Source organism: Leuciscus leuciscus (genome assembly GCF_965113295.1).
Source record: "Leuciscus leuciscus genome assembly, chromosome: 16".
In the NCBI taxonomy this organism is placed as follows: domain Eukaryota; kingdom Metazoa; phylum Chordata; class Actinopteri; order Cypriniformes; family Leuciscidae; genus Leuciscus; species Leuciscus leuciscus.
Window position 1 is genome coordinate 25,853,032 of NC_138740.1, and position 17,409 is coordinate 25,870,440.

Sequence of the window (17,409 nt, forward strand, 5' to 3'; positions counted from 1 at the left end):
TAAATGAATTTTGTCACCACTTCAGCAAAATCAAAAAGCCATTTTTTCAGTGTAAAGAAACGTTAATTTGAATGAAATCTTTGTCATATGCTACCTATAGAATGGCTTGTGAAGGCTAAATAAACAGTAATGTGGCATGTTGATGGAAATTCTTGGAGCAGCAAACTACTTGGTTGAGATGTTCTGCACATTATTTGAGGATTCTACTGAATGTTAGTTAAATTTCCAAACCCGTCCATCATCTTGACTGAATAGGTTGCTGGCTGCAGAGTTCAATCTGACGTGCCAGGAGAGACAGGTGCCAATGGCAGTAGTTTGTCCCTCTTGAAGACTTAGAGAGTGCTTTGGCCTGAGGCTCCACTACCCACAATGCCTCAGGTGAGAATGCAACCAGTTAGGATAAAGTAAATCATTGCTGACATGATGTACATCCAAACATTTGATTGCTATTTGATGGAGAAAGAGACGGCCTGCTTGCTAAAATTGAACAATTTCATGCTTTGCCAGTTTTTGGATGAACACATGAAATATAGTGGAAAGTGACAATGATGCTGAGAAATCCAGTATGGCTGGATTGGATGTGAACTCAGAGATTATAATAACCCAAAATTAACAATCCTGCCATATTTATACCACTCAATTACCAACAGTAGTCAGTTCGGATCAGTGCATACCTGAATACACAGTGCTCAAGACCACAGTCGCTCGCCCAGGACCCGTTAACATGTCAAATTACAGAGGTGTGTGTAAAATAAACGCAATAGTTTATGATGGAGCTCCCCTTCTGAATCACTGTTACATCATTTCAGAAACACATTGGCCCATCATGTGCAACTCGCAGAAAACAACAAAGCGTTGTGTTTAAATTTCACAATCTGCTCCCACCAGTCCTGAGATCTCTCTCGCACACAATAACTGAAGCATATGCGCAGGCTACAATTATGGCACTTTTCGTCCTCCTCCGCCTCAAAATCATGGTGATGTTTGGAGAACTTCGCATAGGCTATATCGCAAATTTAGCATCAAGCATATTTCACATTCATCCATCTGTGCAAGAACCCCCTTTAAGCATGCGCGATGTTTCAGATAGTATGGCAAGTGTAAACGCATGAATCGGATATGGGTTACAATTGAAATAACTTGTAAACGGACGGTCGAAAAAAATCGGATATAGGCAACAAATCAGAATTGGACATCAAGACCTGCAGTGTAAACAAGGCCTAAATGTCACTTCAAATGCAGCTTCTCTGTTTCCTCTGCATTGCAAAGATACATTTAGTTAATACTGATTTAATTTGATTGGTAACAGCCCTATTGTGTCTATTATTCCTATTTAATTTATTGATTAAATGTAAGAATTTTGACACAAAAGGTGATGCATACATTTAATTAGTTTAGAAAAAATGGCTTTATAAAGGTAAAATGCCCATAAAAGGTAAAAATCACTTTAAGCTTATTGCAAAAGATAAATTCTGTCACTGCTACGAACTGACCACCAGAACAGAATATGAAGAATATCAAAAGCTTTGGGAGTCAGCTGTCCATGGCAGTCCTAAATCTACCAAGGAACCAGCACACTCAGCAAAATATAGTCTAATTATCGTTATCGATAAAATCCCAGAAAATATCAAGATACAATTGTGTCAATATCGCACACCCCTACCCTGACTGTACTTACATTCCTCACAGTTTCAGTTAAACTGCTGGCCGTAAGCAGTATGAGTGAATGCTGCCTCTTTTTTTAAAGCTCTTTGGAAGAGGAGTGTCTCAGTCATCTCACATTCAAGAGTAAACCTGACTAAAGAGCTTCTTCAACATCATTAACCTTTCACAAAAGTACCCTGATTAGCATTTTCTGCCTTTTATCTCTTCGAATGAACCGCACTCTTTACTTCAATAGCTGAAAAACACGACAATATTATTGAGGACAATCAGCAGTCTTCTCATTCCCACTCTCTTTGGTCCCACATATGGCACAATGTTGAGAAACATCTCCAATCTAATAGAAACAGACACAGGGCTTATATGAATAAACCTATTGAAGCAACATGACTTCCATAGGTTCAGTAGCACTGCAGAAAACCCTTTCATGCATATTTCCATTAAAGCAGACAATGATATCACAGTCCAATTAAGAGAGCTCCGAGCAGCCTGATGAAAGTGCTTGTTAAACTGTGTCCCGGCGCATCATATCAGGGACCTTTCCATTAATCAGACAGCAGTGTTGTGCTGGAATTGAACCATATTTATGGCTGTAAAAGGTCATGGGTCCGCATGGATGGGTAGTTTCATTAATTTGCTCATATTCACTGTTCCATCACTGGCAGCGCAGCGATTGCTTGTGCTCTGGCTGTGGGTTTAACCTCTATTAGATTTGGCACTGAGATGTGTTTCAACATGAATCTGCATGTAAAGAGGGGTCAGATGGCAGAGGGATATCAAGAACTTTGAAAGAGGTCAGCAATCACTTGAGGCCATGTCAGGAAGCGTCTTAAGTCGATATGGATCAGTGCAAGAGGCCGTAGACAGTGTAAATGTCAAACGCCCACATATGGCCTCACATAGACCAGGACTCAACAGTAAAGATGGCCCAATGCCCCGGGGATAGTGTGAGAGAGTTTTGAGCACGTTGATGGAATTCTTACATTTGTTGATAATGTTTTTTTTTATGCCTTGATGTTTTGAAAACAGAATTACTGAACTGAACTGTTACTTTTGACTGTCAGGTCATTTTTGTAATTATTAATAATACCTCATCTATGTCACCCAGCTAGATAACATTATCTTGGTGACAAATCAGCACAATTTGTGTCACGCCGTCCTCTGCAGATGAATGACACCTATCCACCCTGCTACCTAATTATTCACAATTAATCAGCCAAGAATCAGGCCTGTCACCACACAACCCCCTCACTCATTCTCCCTCACTCTTCTTAACGCCCACACTGCCAGCCTGCCATGCTCCGAGCATGGTATCCAGAAGAGTGTTTAACGCCTGGCTATTTGTGCGAGAGTGACTGCACCAGCCAGACACTAAGGACACTGTAGATGTGACTAAATGAATAAATAGATAAATAAAACAACATTCCATTCCAATCACATTTAAATGCTACTAATTAATGCTGCATTCCATAAAAATCAGAACTTGGAATTTTCTCATTTCCCAGTTGAAAATAACCTCTGTAACAGAGCACTAGAACATCCGACTTTAAGACAGCCTGAGAACAACTGACTTCTTCATTTGACAATTTTCAAGATGGGAATGACTAAAGCTATGGTCCATTGGGTATTGTCCAGCTGAGGTCAGAGAATTTCAAGTAGCATGACTGGAATGCTACTTGAATGACCTTCAATTTAAACTTGAGTATTGCGACCTTCGACTTTGTCTTGAATGTGGCTTAATAACCTAACTTCCAATGAAACACAAAGCAGTCTTCCTCAAGTAGGCGCACAAGATCTCAGGACCAGGGTTCGTAACTACTTTTTTGGTTATCAAGGACTACAATCAGAGATCTCACTTCTATCTTTATTATCTTTTAAATTATAAACAAGGTAAATACTATAGATAAGTAAAAAATCTAATAAAATCATAATATAACAAAATGGTACAAATGTGCAGCACATCCAAAGTTTAAAATGACAGTGGAAACTTTAAGTATGGGATCATTAAAGGGACAATGTGTAGCTTTTTAGGTATTTTATTATCTAAAATCTATATTTTTATTCATAAATATGCCCTCAATGGTGTACAAATACCTATGCCAATGTTCAGACTAATCCTCGTAAACGAAGAATTTATTATCTTTATATACATGGGACGGGTAAGTCCACGGAGGCTTCCATGTAATTCCGCCATCTTGAAAAACTATAATAGCAGAGAGGGACAAAAAGTACTAGGCCAACGCGTTTCCACAACGCGTTTCGTTCAGAGCCAGCGTCACGTGACTGAAGCCAGCAGAAGCGGAGGAGCAGAGCAGTGAGAGGCGCTTGTCACTGCCGCGGCAAGTTTAAAAGGCTGCACTGCACGGTTATTTATACACCGTTCATTCATACATACATATGAGTCACAGGATAAGGAGTCCTCGTCGTCGAAAAAGTCCAAAATAGATCGTAAAAGGAAACGTGACCGGAGATTACAAAAACAAGGGTTACTGTCAGGATAGCTAATGCAGGAGAAAGCTTTCAAAAGAGACCCTGAAGTTGCCTGCTTTCTTCTCGACAGGTAAGTCAATGTTACAGTCTTAATTACAAGCTTTTTTTTCATTGCTTGGTTGTGTACTTTATTATATAGACAGTCGAACATTTATAGTTAAAAGTTAAACAGGCTCTTTGATGAATAGCAGCTATTGAGTAAAGTAAGGTTAGAGAAGGCTCTGATGATGATGATATCTAACAATGCACATACTTCAAAAAATATAACGAGTAAAGAAGGCATTACTACTAATTACCATAGTTAATGTTTTTGACAGTCAGTAGTTCATACTGTAACATTCTTTTTTTCGTTGTTTCAAGTTTCAGTTTGTTTTAAATAACAAACATGTTCACCCGAAGAAAAACTCGAAGTGCTATTATAAGACATCCTGTCATAGCTTTTAGGTACATAACGGCTACCGTAGATGCAACGCGCATTTGAAAAAGTGAGGCGCTGGAGAGCATTATTCGTTTGAATGCAAAATACAATTTCACCACTAGATGGGAGAAATTCCTACACAATGTCCCTTTAACAAAGCCCTAGAACTTTAAATGCATAGAAGAGCAAATAAAAAGAGGGCATAAACTTCTTAAATGATTCTTACAAAATCCATTGACCAGAGCTTTCCCAGTCATAGTAAATACCCTTAACCATTGAAAGAATACTATGACAAAGATATGCTTTGCTCATTCAAACTGATTTTTCCCCAATGAAAGCTGTATCACACACTTGGAAATACAGTATATGAGAAATATCATGCTCATAGCCATGTGAAATGACTCTATATATCATATGGAAAAAAATAAACACTAATTTCATAAATATTGTCTTTCCATAATTCAAGGACTTTTTAAAGTACCTCTTCATAAATAGTCAGGACATTTTGCCTTACTGATCACATTTGCACACTATAAAATATAATTGTTAAATCAAATTTTATTATATATAAATATTATTTAAAAATTTATTTCCAAGGATTAGTACATACAAATTAGGGCTGCACGATACTGGGAAAATATGCGATATGCGATGTTGTTGAGTATTGCGATAACGATATTTCTTGCGATATAACATTTCCCTAGAGAAATGCTATTTTTTATTACTTAATGATTGTAATGATCATACTAAAATCAACAGGTAGGCTAATAGATATTCTTCTGATCTTCCAAAATTTTTCGGCACGACTTAGTGACACCGTCCCTTATGTTCACATATCGCGTTTTTTGCGCGTGCAAATTTGTTATTTCAAATGCAGGCGCGAATTTCTCAAAATGGAAGCACATTTTTCCAGGCACGCTGGAGACGGTTGGATTGTTTTCATAATCTGAAGACCACGCCCACCGGGGGGGGAAACAATCCAACCGTCTCCATTGACTTTGCATTGCGAGAGGCTGCCTCCTTGTCATTTATGACTTATAACAAAAGACAGAAAAATGCCTAAAAGCTGCTGTGTGACAAGGTGTACAGCAAACAAGCTAAAACATTTTTTTTTTTATAAGCTTCCGAACCATAAAAGCCAGCCTTTAAGGAGACAAAAGTGGATACAGGCAATAAGACGTGAAGGATCAGCAGGAAGAATGGGTAAATTGTGGGATCCTGACAAAATACTTTTAATGTCATACACTTCTTTTCTTTTTACAACAAACCATCGTTCAAAATAATAGCATTTATCTGACATAGGAAGCTTTTGGACGAATAGGCTACCAATTGGCCCAAGCTACAGCGAAGCTGTACAAGCTACAGCTAATATCGCTTTCTAAATAGCTAACTTGTCCCATTATTTTAGTAACAGTGAGTGTTTTGATTGTAGGTGAAATGATGCTGTTACCTGGTGATTCGATCAAATAGTTGTAGATATCAGGGTATTTCACGTTCATATATCAATATCATGTCGCGTTCCAGTGGGCGTAGTTATCAGAGTAGTTCGAGAACTAGTTGCGCTCTGTCTCAATTGATCCACTTTTATGTCCTGAAACAACCGTTTTTTGGGGTCGACAGCTTATAAAAATTTATTTCTGGGCTATTTAGCTTGTTTGCTGTACACCTTGTCACATAGCAGCTTTTAGACATTGTTTTGTTTTTTGTTATAAGTCATAAATGACAAGGAGGCAGCCTCTCGCGATGCAAAGTCAATGGAGACGGTTGGATTTTACATTTCAGACGTACAGTTCTTTTTAGGCACAGGTTCTTCGCTGTTGTCATTTAACTCGCTTTTCTCTACTCCCACCATTAGTTTTTATTTTCCACTCTCTGCCCTAAGCCACTAGGTTCCCCTTTGGGCCCAATCTAGCCAATAGCATAATAGCACCTACTGGGGAGGCGGGTATAAAGATAGTAAGGCCCCATTTGATTGGTCGAATTTGGATAAACAACCTATGCATGCACGCATCACACAAATGCTTGGCACATAAAATAAATGCAATTTATCGCACCTCTCTGCGATACGGATATCGCATATACTATTATCGTGATAACGATAATTTTTTGATATATTGTGCAGCCCTAATACAAATGTACAATGCAATGTACATCCCAGAAATCACTAAAATATTATCGCAATCCTTATCTAGCATTCCCAAACAAATTCGTTTGGTTAATGCTGATCACCAATCACCAATATCACGTACAATGTGACAACCTCATGAGAGTAAATTTAGCTCGGAATAATGCAAAGGAACTTTAAGCCACTGATCTGAAAATATAACATGAACAGTAAAAATGGGAGGATTATTATGTAGAGCCTGGACTTTTCACACACAACTTTTGGGTTAAAGCCCACCTTGTTTATGCTAATTGCCATTATACTCTTTTTCTATGATTTAAAACACTTACTCTGCCAACTCCTCCAAGCTCCGGTAAACATCATCTTCATTCAGCGCAGTGTCCTCTGATGGAAAGGGCCTGGGGAGGGGGAGAGAGAGAGAGGAGAGCATTAGCCACTGCACAGAGAAAGAAAGAATATCATGATTCACTCCTCAACATCCATAATTCAACAGGTGGGTTTATTCATGAACACCTCCTCCATGATTGACATTTGTAACAATATGACAGATGTTTCAAAGGCACTTATCTGATTTCTGACAGAATACGGTTGGAACAGTGAAAAGGCCATGGCAGGACTGAATGACACAGGCTTTTGCAGTTTGACAGGAACACCTAAATGCAAACACTTCAGCCCCTTTCTCAATAACGGCGTGTCAGACTCCTCAGAGAGCTGACCCGCTGGGGGTTTTAAATCCAGGGCTCACGAACATTCACCAGCCAATTAGAAAGCTGCAAATGGAGAACTGATCAATTATTCGATTAATGGCATGCCACTTCCTCTAGAGATCTCATCAAATCACTTAATCTTGCACATTATGTGGGGCAAAAGGTGTTATGTGGCATGCAAAAAACATGAGGCATGGAAAATAAAGTGAATTTGAGGCAAGCCGTGTCACTTTCGCTTTAGCGTGTATAGGGTACGCCTCAAAGTCACAACATTTAATAGATGTGATTCTCACCTTTGAATTATGCACTCTTTCCATGCAACACAAAACATCATGGCTTATGGAGCTCTTCACATCATGTTTGGAAAGAGTCCTATATTATATACAATTATATAAAATATCACACAAGCAACAGTGTGTTAAGGCCATATATCACCACAGATGTGATTAGCAGGCAAGGACGGGATATTTAGTTAAGCAACTTACATTTTAGACACAACATGGTCAAATAGTTTGCCTGTTTTTGCTGTCAAGAAAAAAGAAGAAGATCCAAACAAACCCACAGCAGAATCGCTGCAACATACACTTCCATTCACCAAGGTCTCCTCGTTGACTGTTCGAAGTAGGGATGGGCATTTAAAAAAAAAAAAATGTATTAGAATATCCGTTAATTTAAATGTTGTTTAGCGAGAAACACGTTTTTTTATTTTTTTTATTTTAAGGTTTTTGTTTTGTTTTTGTCATCATTTCTTAACAAGCTTACATTATGCAATATACACAACAAGCTTACTATATATCTTAAGGTTTTCTTTTAGTTGAAAACATTAAACAAAATGTGTAAACCAAAAATATAAAGAACAAAAGCATTTAAAGTCCCTGTGAACCGGATGTTGCAAACTACTTTTCTCCAGTGTTGTGACGTATTTCCAAGTGAAACGGAACATTGAAAGAGGGCAGGGTTTTACTTTAGTGCTCCTCCTAGTCAATAGGTTTCCATTAAAGTCAATGTGTGTATTTTCACTGACTGCGGAACGGCTCCGGAGCAGATACGTAGAGCTTCTATTTTTGCCGGATGCCGGAGAGCTCCGCAGCAATTCAGCACTTATATCGCGCGATCATACGTGAATTTGCGAGATCTCGTGGTCCTCATGACTTCAGCTGGCAGTCATGGCCGCCGTTCCACAACAAATCTGGACCTGGTGGGTATTGAAGGACGGCGGAGCACGGAGTAGACACGCAGCGGAGCCGATCCGCAGCCGTTCCGCAGTTGGTGGAAATCCGGGGTAGCGGTTTGAGGGGAGTGGTTAGGCGTTTTCAACCCAAACCGTCAAACTGACGTCATCAGAAAAGGAATGCCATTCCAGACCGGAAGTAACTTTAAAGATTTTGATTAAAGATTACCATGGCAAACAATTTTTTTCTGTGTATTAACCTTTACGGATTAATTGTTCACCACAAGACTAGTAATATGTGCTAACAAATCAGATTGCACAAATATCGTACATGCACTAGAGTCAGCATTATCACGTTTATATTGTTTCACGTTCATGTTGAGAAAAACAATAATATCCATATGCTCGAGTGAGAAAACGCCCTGCACTGACAGATGTTGCAGAGACACAATGTGCAAAGTGAAGTTACTATTACTAACAGCACTTTGCGTTTTCTGTTCTTAAACCTGTCTCCCTCAACGAAACTTAAAGGAGGCATATGTCTCAAAATCATTTTGCTACAGATATCAGACGACAAAATTATGTGATCAAATACAATCCACTTGTTAAAGATGCTCCACAGCGCCACCCAGTGCATTTAATTATTACATTTAATTATTAAATTATTAATCATTAAAATTCGAATAGTATTTTATTTTTCGAATAATAATTACAGATCGAATATTCGAATATTCGAAAATTCGAATATTCGTGTACATCCCTAGTTCCAAGATGGCGGTGCTGTTCGCATTTAGTTATGCACAGGCATAGAGCATTGACATTTTCTTCAGAAAATTTTTCACATTTTTCAAATAAAGTTCAATCTCATGTTGACAGAAGGCCATCTCTTCAATCATAACTACACTGTATTACTGTCTCTACGGAGATGTCAAAGAATAGTGATGGAGAGAGAAAAGGAGAGAGAGAGAGAGAGAGAGAGAGAGAGAGAGAGGGAGAGAAATATAGAGCTATAGGGGGTAGGAAAGACTCCGACCTTGAGTCATATTACTAGAGGGATTTAACATGATCTAATTTTGTGGGCTTTTTTTTCTTGGGGTCAGATGCACAAAGATCCCCTCTTCTTAACCAATACTGACATCGGACATCCTCACCCACACAATAGCAGGCTAACAAACACACATACACTCTGACAATGTGACCAACTCCTCACCTTACACCTCCCAACAACATGACACTTGAGGATGCTATCCTTTCTGATAGACAGAGAGAGAGAGAGAGGGAGAGAAATATAGAGCTAAGGGTAGGAAAGACTCTGACCTCGAGTCATATTACTAGAGGGATTTAGCATGATCTAGCAAACTGTCACTTTTTTTTTTCTTGGGGTCAGATGCACAAAGAGGCCCCCTTCTTAACCAATACTGACATCGGACATCCTCACCCACACAATAGCAAGCTAACAAACACACATACACTTTGACAATGTGACCAGCTCCTCACCTCACACCTCCCAACAACATGACACTTGAGGATGCTATCCTTTCTGATAGAGAGAGAGAGAGAGAGAGAGAGAGAGAGAGAGAGAGAGAGAGAGAGAGAGAGAGAGAGAGAGAGAGAGAGAGAGAGAGAGAAAGAGAGAGAGAGAGAGAGAGAGAGAGAGAGAGATGCTCTCTGACAGCTAACAGAGCACACCACCATTAGCTTTAACATTAAAGCTGCTACCAGTCAGTCCATAGACGGATACAGACCAAATGGCAGTGTACTGTATATGTCAAATCGACGCACATACAATTCGTACATATAAAAATAGACATGAATGGAGTGCTTGACTGCGGGGGTTTCCACTAACGACTCTAAAACACTTGCAATCAAAGGTAAAAAGATTAAAAAAATGTCACCATGACAAGCTCAATTGTAGATGGCAGCTAAAACATACATTTTCTCCTCATTATAATGCCTCACATTCATTGTTGGCAAGAAAACAACCTCCAAATGAATGCATTACGTATTTGAGGTGAAAGTATAAATGTTTTGCTCAGATGTATTTTATTAAAACAAGGCTTTGTGGCGAGAGACTAACCATTCTGAACTCATAACACAAAGATGCTGTATCGCATGATGAAATAATTGCAGATAGCAAAATAATTAGCCTGCTTACAAGGCTTCATCAAATGAATCGCTAATTAAACATCTTGGTTCAAAGGGCCTTCCTCCTCATCTGCTTCAGACGTGTTTATAATAAAAGAAGGTTAAACCTGCTCACAAATGTCATGCTAATTAATCACGTGAATTAAAGACTGCTTCCTGCATCTCCTGTCAAAGCAAAGGTAAAGGTTTACAGGTTTTCTAGTTACTGTTTCTATGGGTTTGAAAAAATACCACTGTTTGCTCATCTAAACTGTTTGCAAATTACATCTAACTTAAATAATATTCTGCATGGATTTACTAATGGATCATTTCATATTCACTTATAAATAAATACACACCCTTAGTTCTGCTGTTCTAGAGTCAGATTCTAACCGTTAAATGCTGTATTTGTGACCAATCGCAAAGCAAACAGATAAAAAATATATTTCATTTCATAAAAGGAAACAAATGCAGTAATGTGTGTGTCCAACTTTTGACTAGTGCAAGTGCTATGCTAAATAGAGATCATGGCACAATGCCCTACTGTGGTGTGATTAATTTGTAGACATCAAATATTCACATAGGACCAATTAGGAGTCTTTGTTTTAGCTAAAATCATTCACTTCTTAATAAACCAACAGGCAACGTCTACTGTATATTCACCCACACAAAAAAGCAAGAGCTGTGACAAACCTGATCATTTGAAATCAGAATAATATGAAAGCTGCTCCCATCCCTCAGTGATTACAGCCTAAAACACATCAGGCCAATACTCGCTTTAATTGGATTTTGCAGACACATCAAACTCTATTCAATTCCATTTATGTCCAAGAAAACAGTATCCCTGGGTTTTTATCTCACAGAAACAGATATGTGCTCTGCTCTCTATTCTGTGAGCGACGGCTCAGAAAAGCTTGAAGGATATTAAAACATCTGAAGCGTTCAGTAGTTTGCTCCATGAAGTTAAGGGGGAAAAGTGAAACTTATACATTTTCCATTAGGTTACACAAGATTAGAAAACACACATTACAAAATGCAGAAAGTGTCTATACAACTATACATCACATTAACACAGAATAAGCAGCATTCCAGCCATTTAGGAAGCTTTTATGATTTCTGGTGGCAATCTCTAGTTCATATATGACAACATGTTGTTTTGATACAATTTTGCATTTGTTTTTTGTAATAAATTATACAATAAATAGGCAAAAAAAATTATTTTTGCACCAAATTTCCTTATTTTGCATAGTTTTTATTGTATAAACCTATGCATGCTGTTAATGCTTTAACAATACAAATGCACTCTGTCATTCTAATAAAATACACAGACACAAAAAATTCAGTGATTCTTTCTGCAGGTTACCTTGTTACACCAATAGCTGGCGACAAATGACTGCTTTTATGAAAGAGTCACTGACTGAATCATTAAAACGATCCGTTCAAAACCAGTGATTCATTCAGTAAGGACACAGGTCCTTCATTCAAACGAACTGATTTGCTCAAGCACGCTAATTCATAAGAACAAAAAATGACACAAATACACAAAGTAACTGGATATATTGTGTCTAAAATGTAAGTTATTAACATTAACATCTTGTTTATTAAACTATTATATAAAAGTAATAATCACACTTTCAGTCTTTCTGTATTACGATGTATAAAGGCGGAGCAAGTTACATTTTGACGAGATTATGAAGATAAACTTTCTTTAAAAAATGTGCCTTGTTGTAAAATAAAACTAGAAATATGTATTTAGAAAATAATACATTAAAAATGTACTTCATAATTAAAATAAAACTACGTTTTAATCTGATAACATTTTATAATTTAAAATGTAATTCTATATTCAAGACTAAAATCCCTCCTGATGTCTTATTTCTTTCCTCTCAATAGTAATATCTCTGATTTCTCATCATCAGAGTAAAACTGCAAGCAAAAGGTACGATTATATTCCAGTGAGTCCAGTAATCCCTCAGTATCCAAAGCAGCCCAGAGCACCTGATCCTGTCCGGCTCATACTGGAATATCACAGGAAGGTTGATCAGAGGAGAACATCTATCTGATAACTCCACCAGCAGCTCCAACTCTGGTTTTCTCTCAAGACTTAGTGAGATACAGCACTTTCACATTGCATAGAAGCACAGTGTCCATCACCACAGAAATCAATAAAGTAGATGCGGGGGATTATCTGATGCGTACAAGATTCAATCTGCTCCGCAATCTCTGTCTTCTATCAAACGCCAGGAGCAAAACCATTCATGTAATGCACATTATGCTTTGTCATTCTTCTGTTATGCTTGTCCCTGTATAAGACATGACAACACCATCTTGCATGTGATGTGTGTGCACATCCATAATGCATAGCAATGTGTAAATGGATGATGAAGGTAAATTGTGCATGTCTAAAGCATACAGTGGCTCTGTGCATGAATGACTGGTTGATGTAGCTAGCGCATACTTAGTGTACAGTATGGCATTATGCATAAAAGGCCGTTGTTCACATGTCAGTGGGTGACATCCTATACATGTAAGAGATAAAAGCACATGTAATCTATGGGAAGTAAAAGTGTGTGTTAGAGAGAGAGAGAGTGAGAGAGAGAGAGAGAGAGAGAGAGAGAGAGAGAGAGAGAGAGAGAGAGAGAGAGCGAGAGAGAGCGAGAGAGAGAGAGAGAGAGAGAGAGAGAGAGAGAGAGAGAGAGAGAGAGAGAGAGAGAGAGAGAGAGAGAGAGAGAGAGAGATCTTGCCCGTGTCTCAAGTAAACTAATAATGGTAAAGTTTTTTTTTTGTTTTTTGTGTTTTTTTACCATTCAGGTTGATGTTAAATCCATGGGTGACAGTCTTTGACACCTATTGACAACATAATTGATGAAAAATACATGACTATATTTGTGTTGACAAAATATTTTTTGCCTTTCTAAATTAAAAATTAAAGTATCAGAGAGATTTTAAATGTATATCGGGTCTAAAACAGAGTAAGTTGACTGTAGGCAGAATGCAAACATAAGTGCACTATCAGAATTGTTTGACCTTTAGGGGTACAACAGCTTGTCTCTGGGCAGTACCCCAAAAAGGATAACTTTGTACCTTATCTACCCCTAAAAGATGCATTTTAGTACCCTAGAGTAGTAATATGTAGCCTCACGGTACTACAATGAACCTTTAAGGGTACTGCCTCCATGAAAAGTTGTAAATGTTTTCTTTTTGAGAGTGCATTCACTATCAAGCATTATTTCTCGTCAACTGAATCAAGTCTCTTGTGTGCCATTTGCATGACGCAGACTTCCAGCCTATTATACTGTATGTAGAATGTTCCAAATCAGTTACTTATGATGTGAGTATACCTACTCACAAGTAGGTTTTGGATAAAAGTTAGTTTTTTCGAGTTAGTTCCTTGTACTGAACAATGCAACATACAAATACAGTAAAATGAGGGTGATTTTTCTCATATACTGTGATCTGCACATAACAGACCATTTAGTGATAAATACAATCTGAGTGAATTTGAGAGAGCAGTAGTTCAGATGCATGCCATGCTGAGAAGAGGGAAACCAGAGATCACGTCAACAGGTGCTGCACTAGTGACTGACCCTTTGCCCTTCCTTGTTCCTGCTACTCTGTAAAAGGCCTTTTTATTGAAGCAGGACCGCCATATGTAAAAGCGGCGGTTTATATCTAAAGATGTGACTGAGTGATTTAAAATAGTCTAGATGCATAATAGCAAACAAAGTACACTTGAACAATAACTACAGAGTAACAAATTTCTGTTTTGATCGCCAGTTGGAACTTGTGTAGGCAGGAAAGCTCAAAGGAAGAGGATGTGGTCACAGCTGAAAAAACAGCCATATAAACAAGATTTTCATTGTGAGTAATGTCACAGTGTCCCTCCATGAAACGGCACTCTGTATCTTGTGATGGCTAATTAATTAACAGGCATTCATAATAACCATTAACCAAAGAAGTCAAAGAACAAAAAAGATGCTATGGATGTGTCTCTCTCTAGGGTCTTTCTTTAAAGGGGTCCTATTTTGCTTTTTCACTTTTTCAACTTTAGTTAGTGCAAGGCTTATGCAAAAATCTGCAAGGTTACAAAGCTCAAGTCCACTCCAAAGGGAGATATTTTATTTTAACAGAATTCGCTTTCCAAGAACTACAACAAACGGCTCGTATGGACAACAAAGCACCTTTTCTGGATCTTGTTTAAATGATCCCTGTCTAGACCCTGCACTAGAGAAGACGAGGAGTGTTGTCGCTGTTTTTTCCACCCCGGAAAAAGTTTGTCCTAAGGCTGACGAACTTAGAGAGGTAAAAAAAAAAATGTAACACTGTTACTGAACATTATAACCTGAACGTTTGTCTGTGCACTGCACATTTTTCGGAGAACAGCAGACAGAAGAGAGTACAATGCAGGCTATAAGCACAAAAGCTTCTCCTGAAAGACGCAGCCATTCCCACTTTGTCGAGACAATATGTTGTTTATGGATCACAAATTGTAAGTACGTCTTGTTATTTGTAATTTCTATTAAGAGTTCCAATTATAAGTTTTATGTAGTTGCTAAGCTATGATGTAAATGAAGCTAGCCTACTAACTAACATTACAGTATTGACTGTTAGGAAAAGTATCCATGATTTTGTGATCAATTACTGTTTGTATTATCATAGTTTTCCAACAAAAATGATTAAATGCTGGATAACATCAAATCTATAAGAAAAATACAAAAAACATACCACTCTGAAACGTCCTGTGAAGTCCGTGCTTAAAATACGTTCAGCACGATCCTCTTGTTCATTAACATTGTCAGGGTCTGAATCGGGCTCGAATTGGTTTAAATTTGACACCATCCTTATTTATATTTACACTAGAGAAGAACTTGTGGTTATGGAGGGGTGGGACATTTCCCAAACACGTGCTAAGCGTTGCCAATCACAAAACACTAGGCCAGCTAACCAATCACAGCACATTTCGTATTTCGGAAGGAGGGGCTTCATCAAAGATGATGCATTTCAACCAGATTGGGGAGAAGCAGTAATAATGTAAAATATGTGAAAAATAATGCATTTTTTTATAAATAAAAATAAATTCAATAAAGCATGAAAACATATTCTAGTACACCCCAAAAACAAAATCAAGACTTTGTAAAAGGGAATGATAGGAGCCCTTTAATAAAACAATGCAACCAAACTGTGCTAAGAGAAATCCAGTCTTTTGAATATTGAATATTGAGTATTTTGAATGCCAGAATGTGGCTGAATTCCAAGCCCTGTCGGGAAAAACATCTGCATGCAGCTTTAAGCCAAATCCAAAAGGGTGTACGAGGAATGTTCCAAACAACACCGAGACATTTCTTGCTTTTTGAGATGCTTGAAGGGGAAGTAAAACAGCTAATTTTATTCAGCCTTAATTCTACGGCACAAAACTGTAAAAACAGACTAAAATAAAGGTTTTTTCAAAGAAATGTGGGTTACCGTCGGCCTAACAACTAAAGCACATGCTGTTTCCGCCCTCAAAGCTGTGACACACGTCGTGGTATCGATGAAAACAAAGCTGCCTTTCATTGCTTGCTGTATACAGCCAGGAAATTATGCGACTATAACTCCCAAAATCCAGCGCACTTAAAACGTCAAGTGTGAAAGACTTGCTCGGGGTGCAAATTTGACTTGCATTAGTCACAGTAGATTCATCTGCCGCCACAATCCGTCTTAAATCTTTCCTCTAATTACTTCAGACAACTTTTACAATGGAGAATCATTACATTTTTCCAGTCCAAAAGATTCAGTCCTGACTTTTGACAAATCAATGCGCAGTATTTTGGCCATCCCTGTGCGGCAGCGTGCCTGGTGAAGACCGGAAGTGATTTAGGCACCCCTCAGTCTGTTACGCTTTACTGACTAATGGTAGACCTTGATCGCCTCCGCCCCGCTCTGGAAAAACGCCTAATGGCTCGCTCCATCAGCTCATTACCCCGTCGGATAAAAGGCTTTATTTGCGAAGCAGGGCGAACAGACTGGCCAAGTAATGAGACAGGAAGTGATCCCAGTCGCCTATAAAGCAGGGAGGCAGGTTCCACCCCGCTAAAACACCTGAGGGGAGCGACAACCACACACTTCATGGGTTTTGGCCCACAGGTTTCGCACATATGCGGTGGTCTGTGCCAACTGCTTCTACCTGCAGGCCCACTGAATGGAGCCACATAAAAGGTGCAGCCCAAGAGAGCGCTGTGAAATATCCCTCAAGACTCGAGACACACCACTACTGAAAGGAAACACAATCAGCATGTGGAGGAAATGAATTACCTGATGCCTTTGATCTGTGCAATGCTGTTGTGGGAGATTCTGGACAGCGCAGAGATCACCTGTGGAACAAGAGAAGATTTGGGTTAGCCAAAGAAACTTCACTTAATGCAACTTACAGCAAAATCATAACTAGAGTTCAACATCTTCTGAAAGGTGCAAAACACGGCACCACAATTGTTAACTTTTTTGCTAGAATGATCTAGGTGTTTTTTTATTGTATTCTTTTTTTTTGTTTTTTTTTTTTGAAAAAGCTCAATTATACGACTCACAAACATAATCTATTTCACCATAGCTGTTCCATATTTTAAAATGAAGAACTACATAGACAGCAAGTAATTTTAACAAAAAAAATTATAATTTAGAATTTTTTTGTGGTGGGAGAACCATAACAAAAAGCAAAAAAAAAAAAAGTTTGCATTGA

General features: G+C 38.3%; 1 protein-coding gene across 3 annotated transcripts in view; it reads right to left on the reverse strand.

The window, feature by feature from the left end:
* Positions 1-17,409, reverse strand: part of vav2 (vav 2 guanine nucleotide exchange factor) — a 200,156-nt gene that overhangs the window by 43,543 nt on the left and 139,204 nt on the right. For all 3 annotated transcript variants that reach the window (XM_082141917.1, XM_082141916.1, XM_082141915.1), the window contains exons 3-4: positions 16,989-17,047; positions 7,025-7,093 (exon numbers count right to left, since the gene is read on the reverse strand). In XM_082141917.1, the coding sequence (XP_081998043.1) occupies positions 7,025-7,093; positions 16,989-17,047 (128 nt within the window). The remainder of the gene's footprint in view (positions 1-7,024; positions 7,094-16,988; positions 17,048-17,409) is intronic.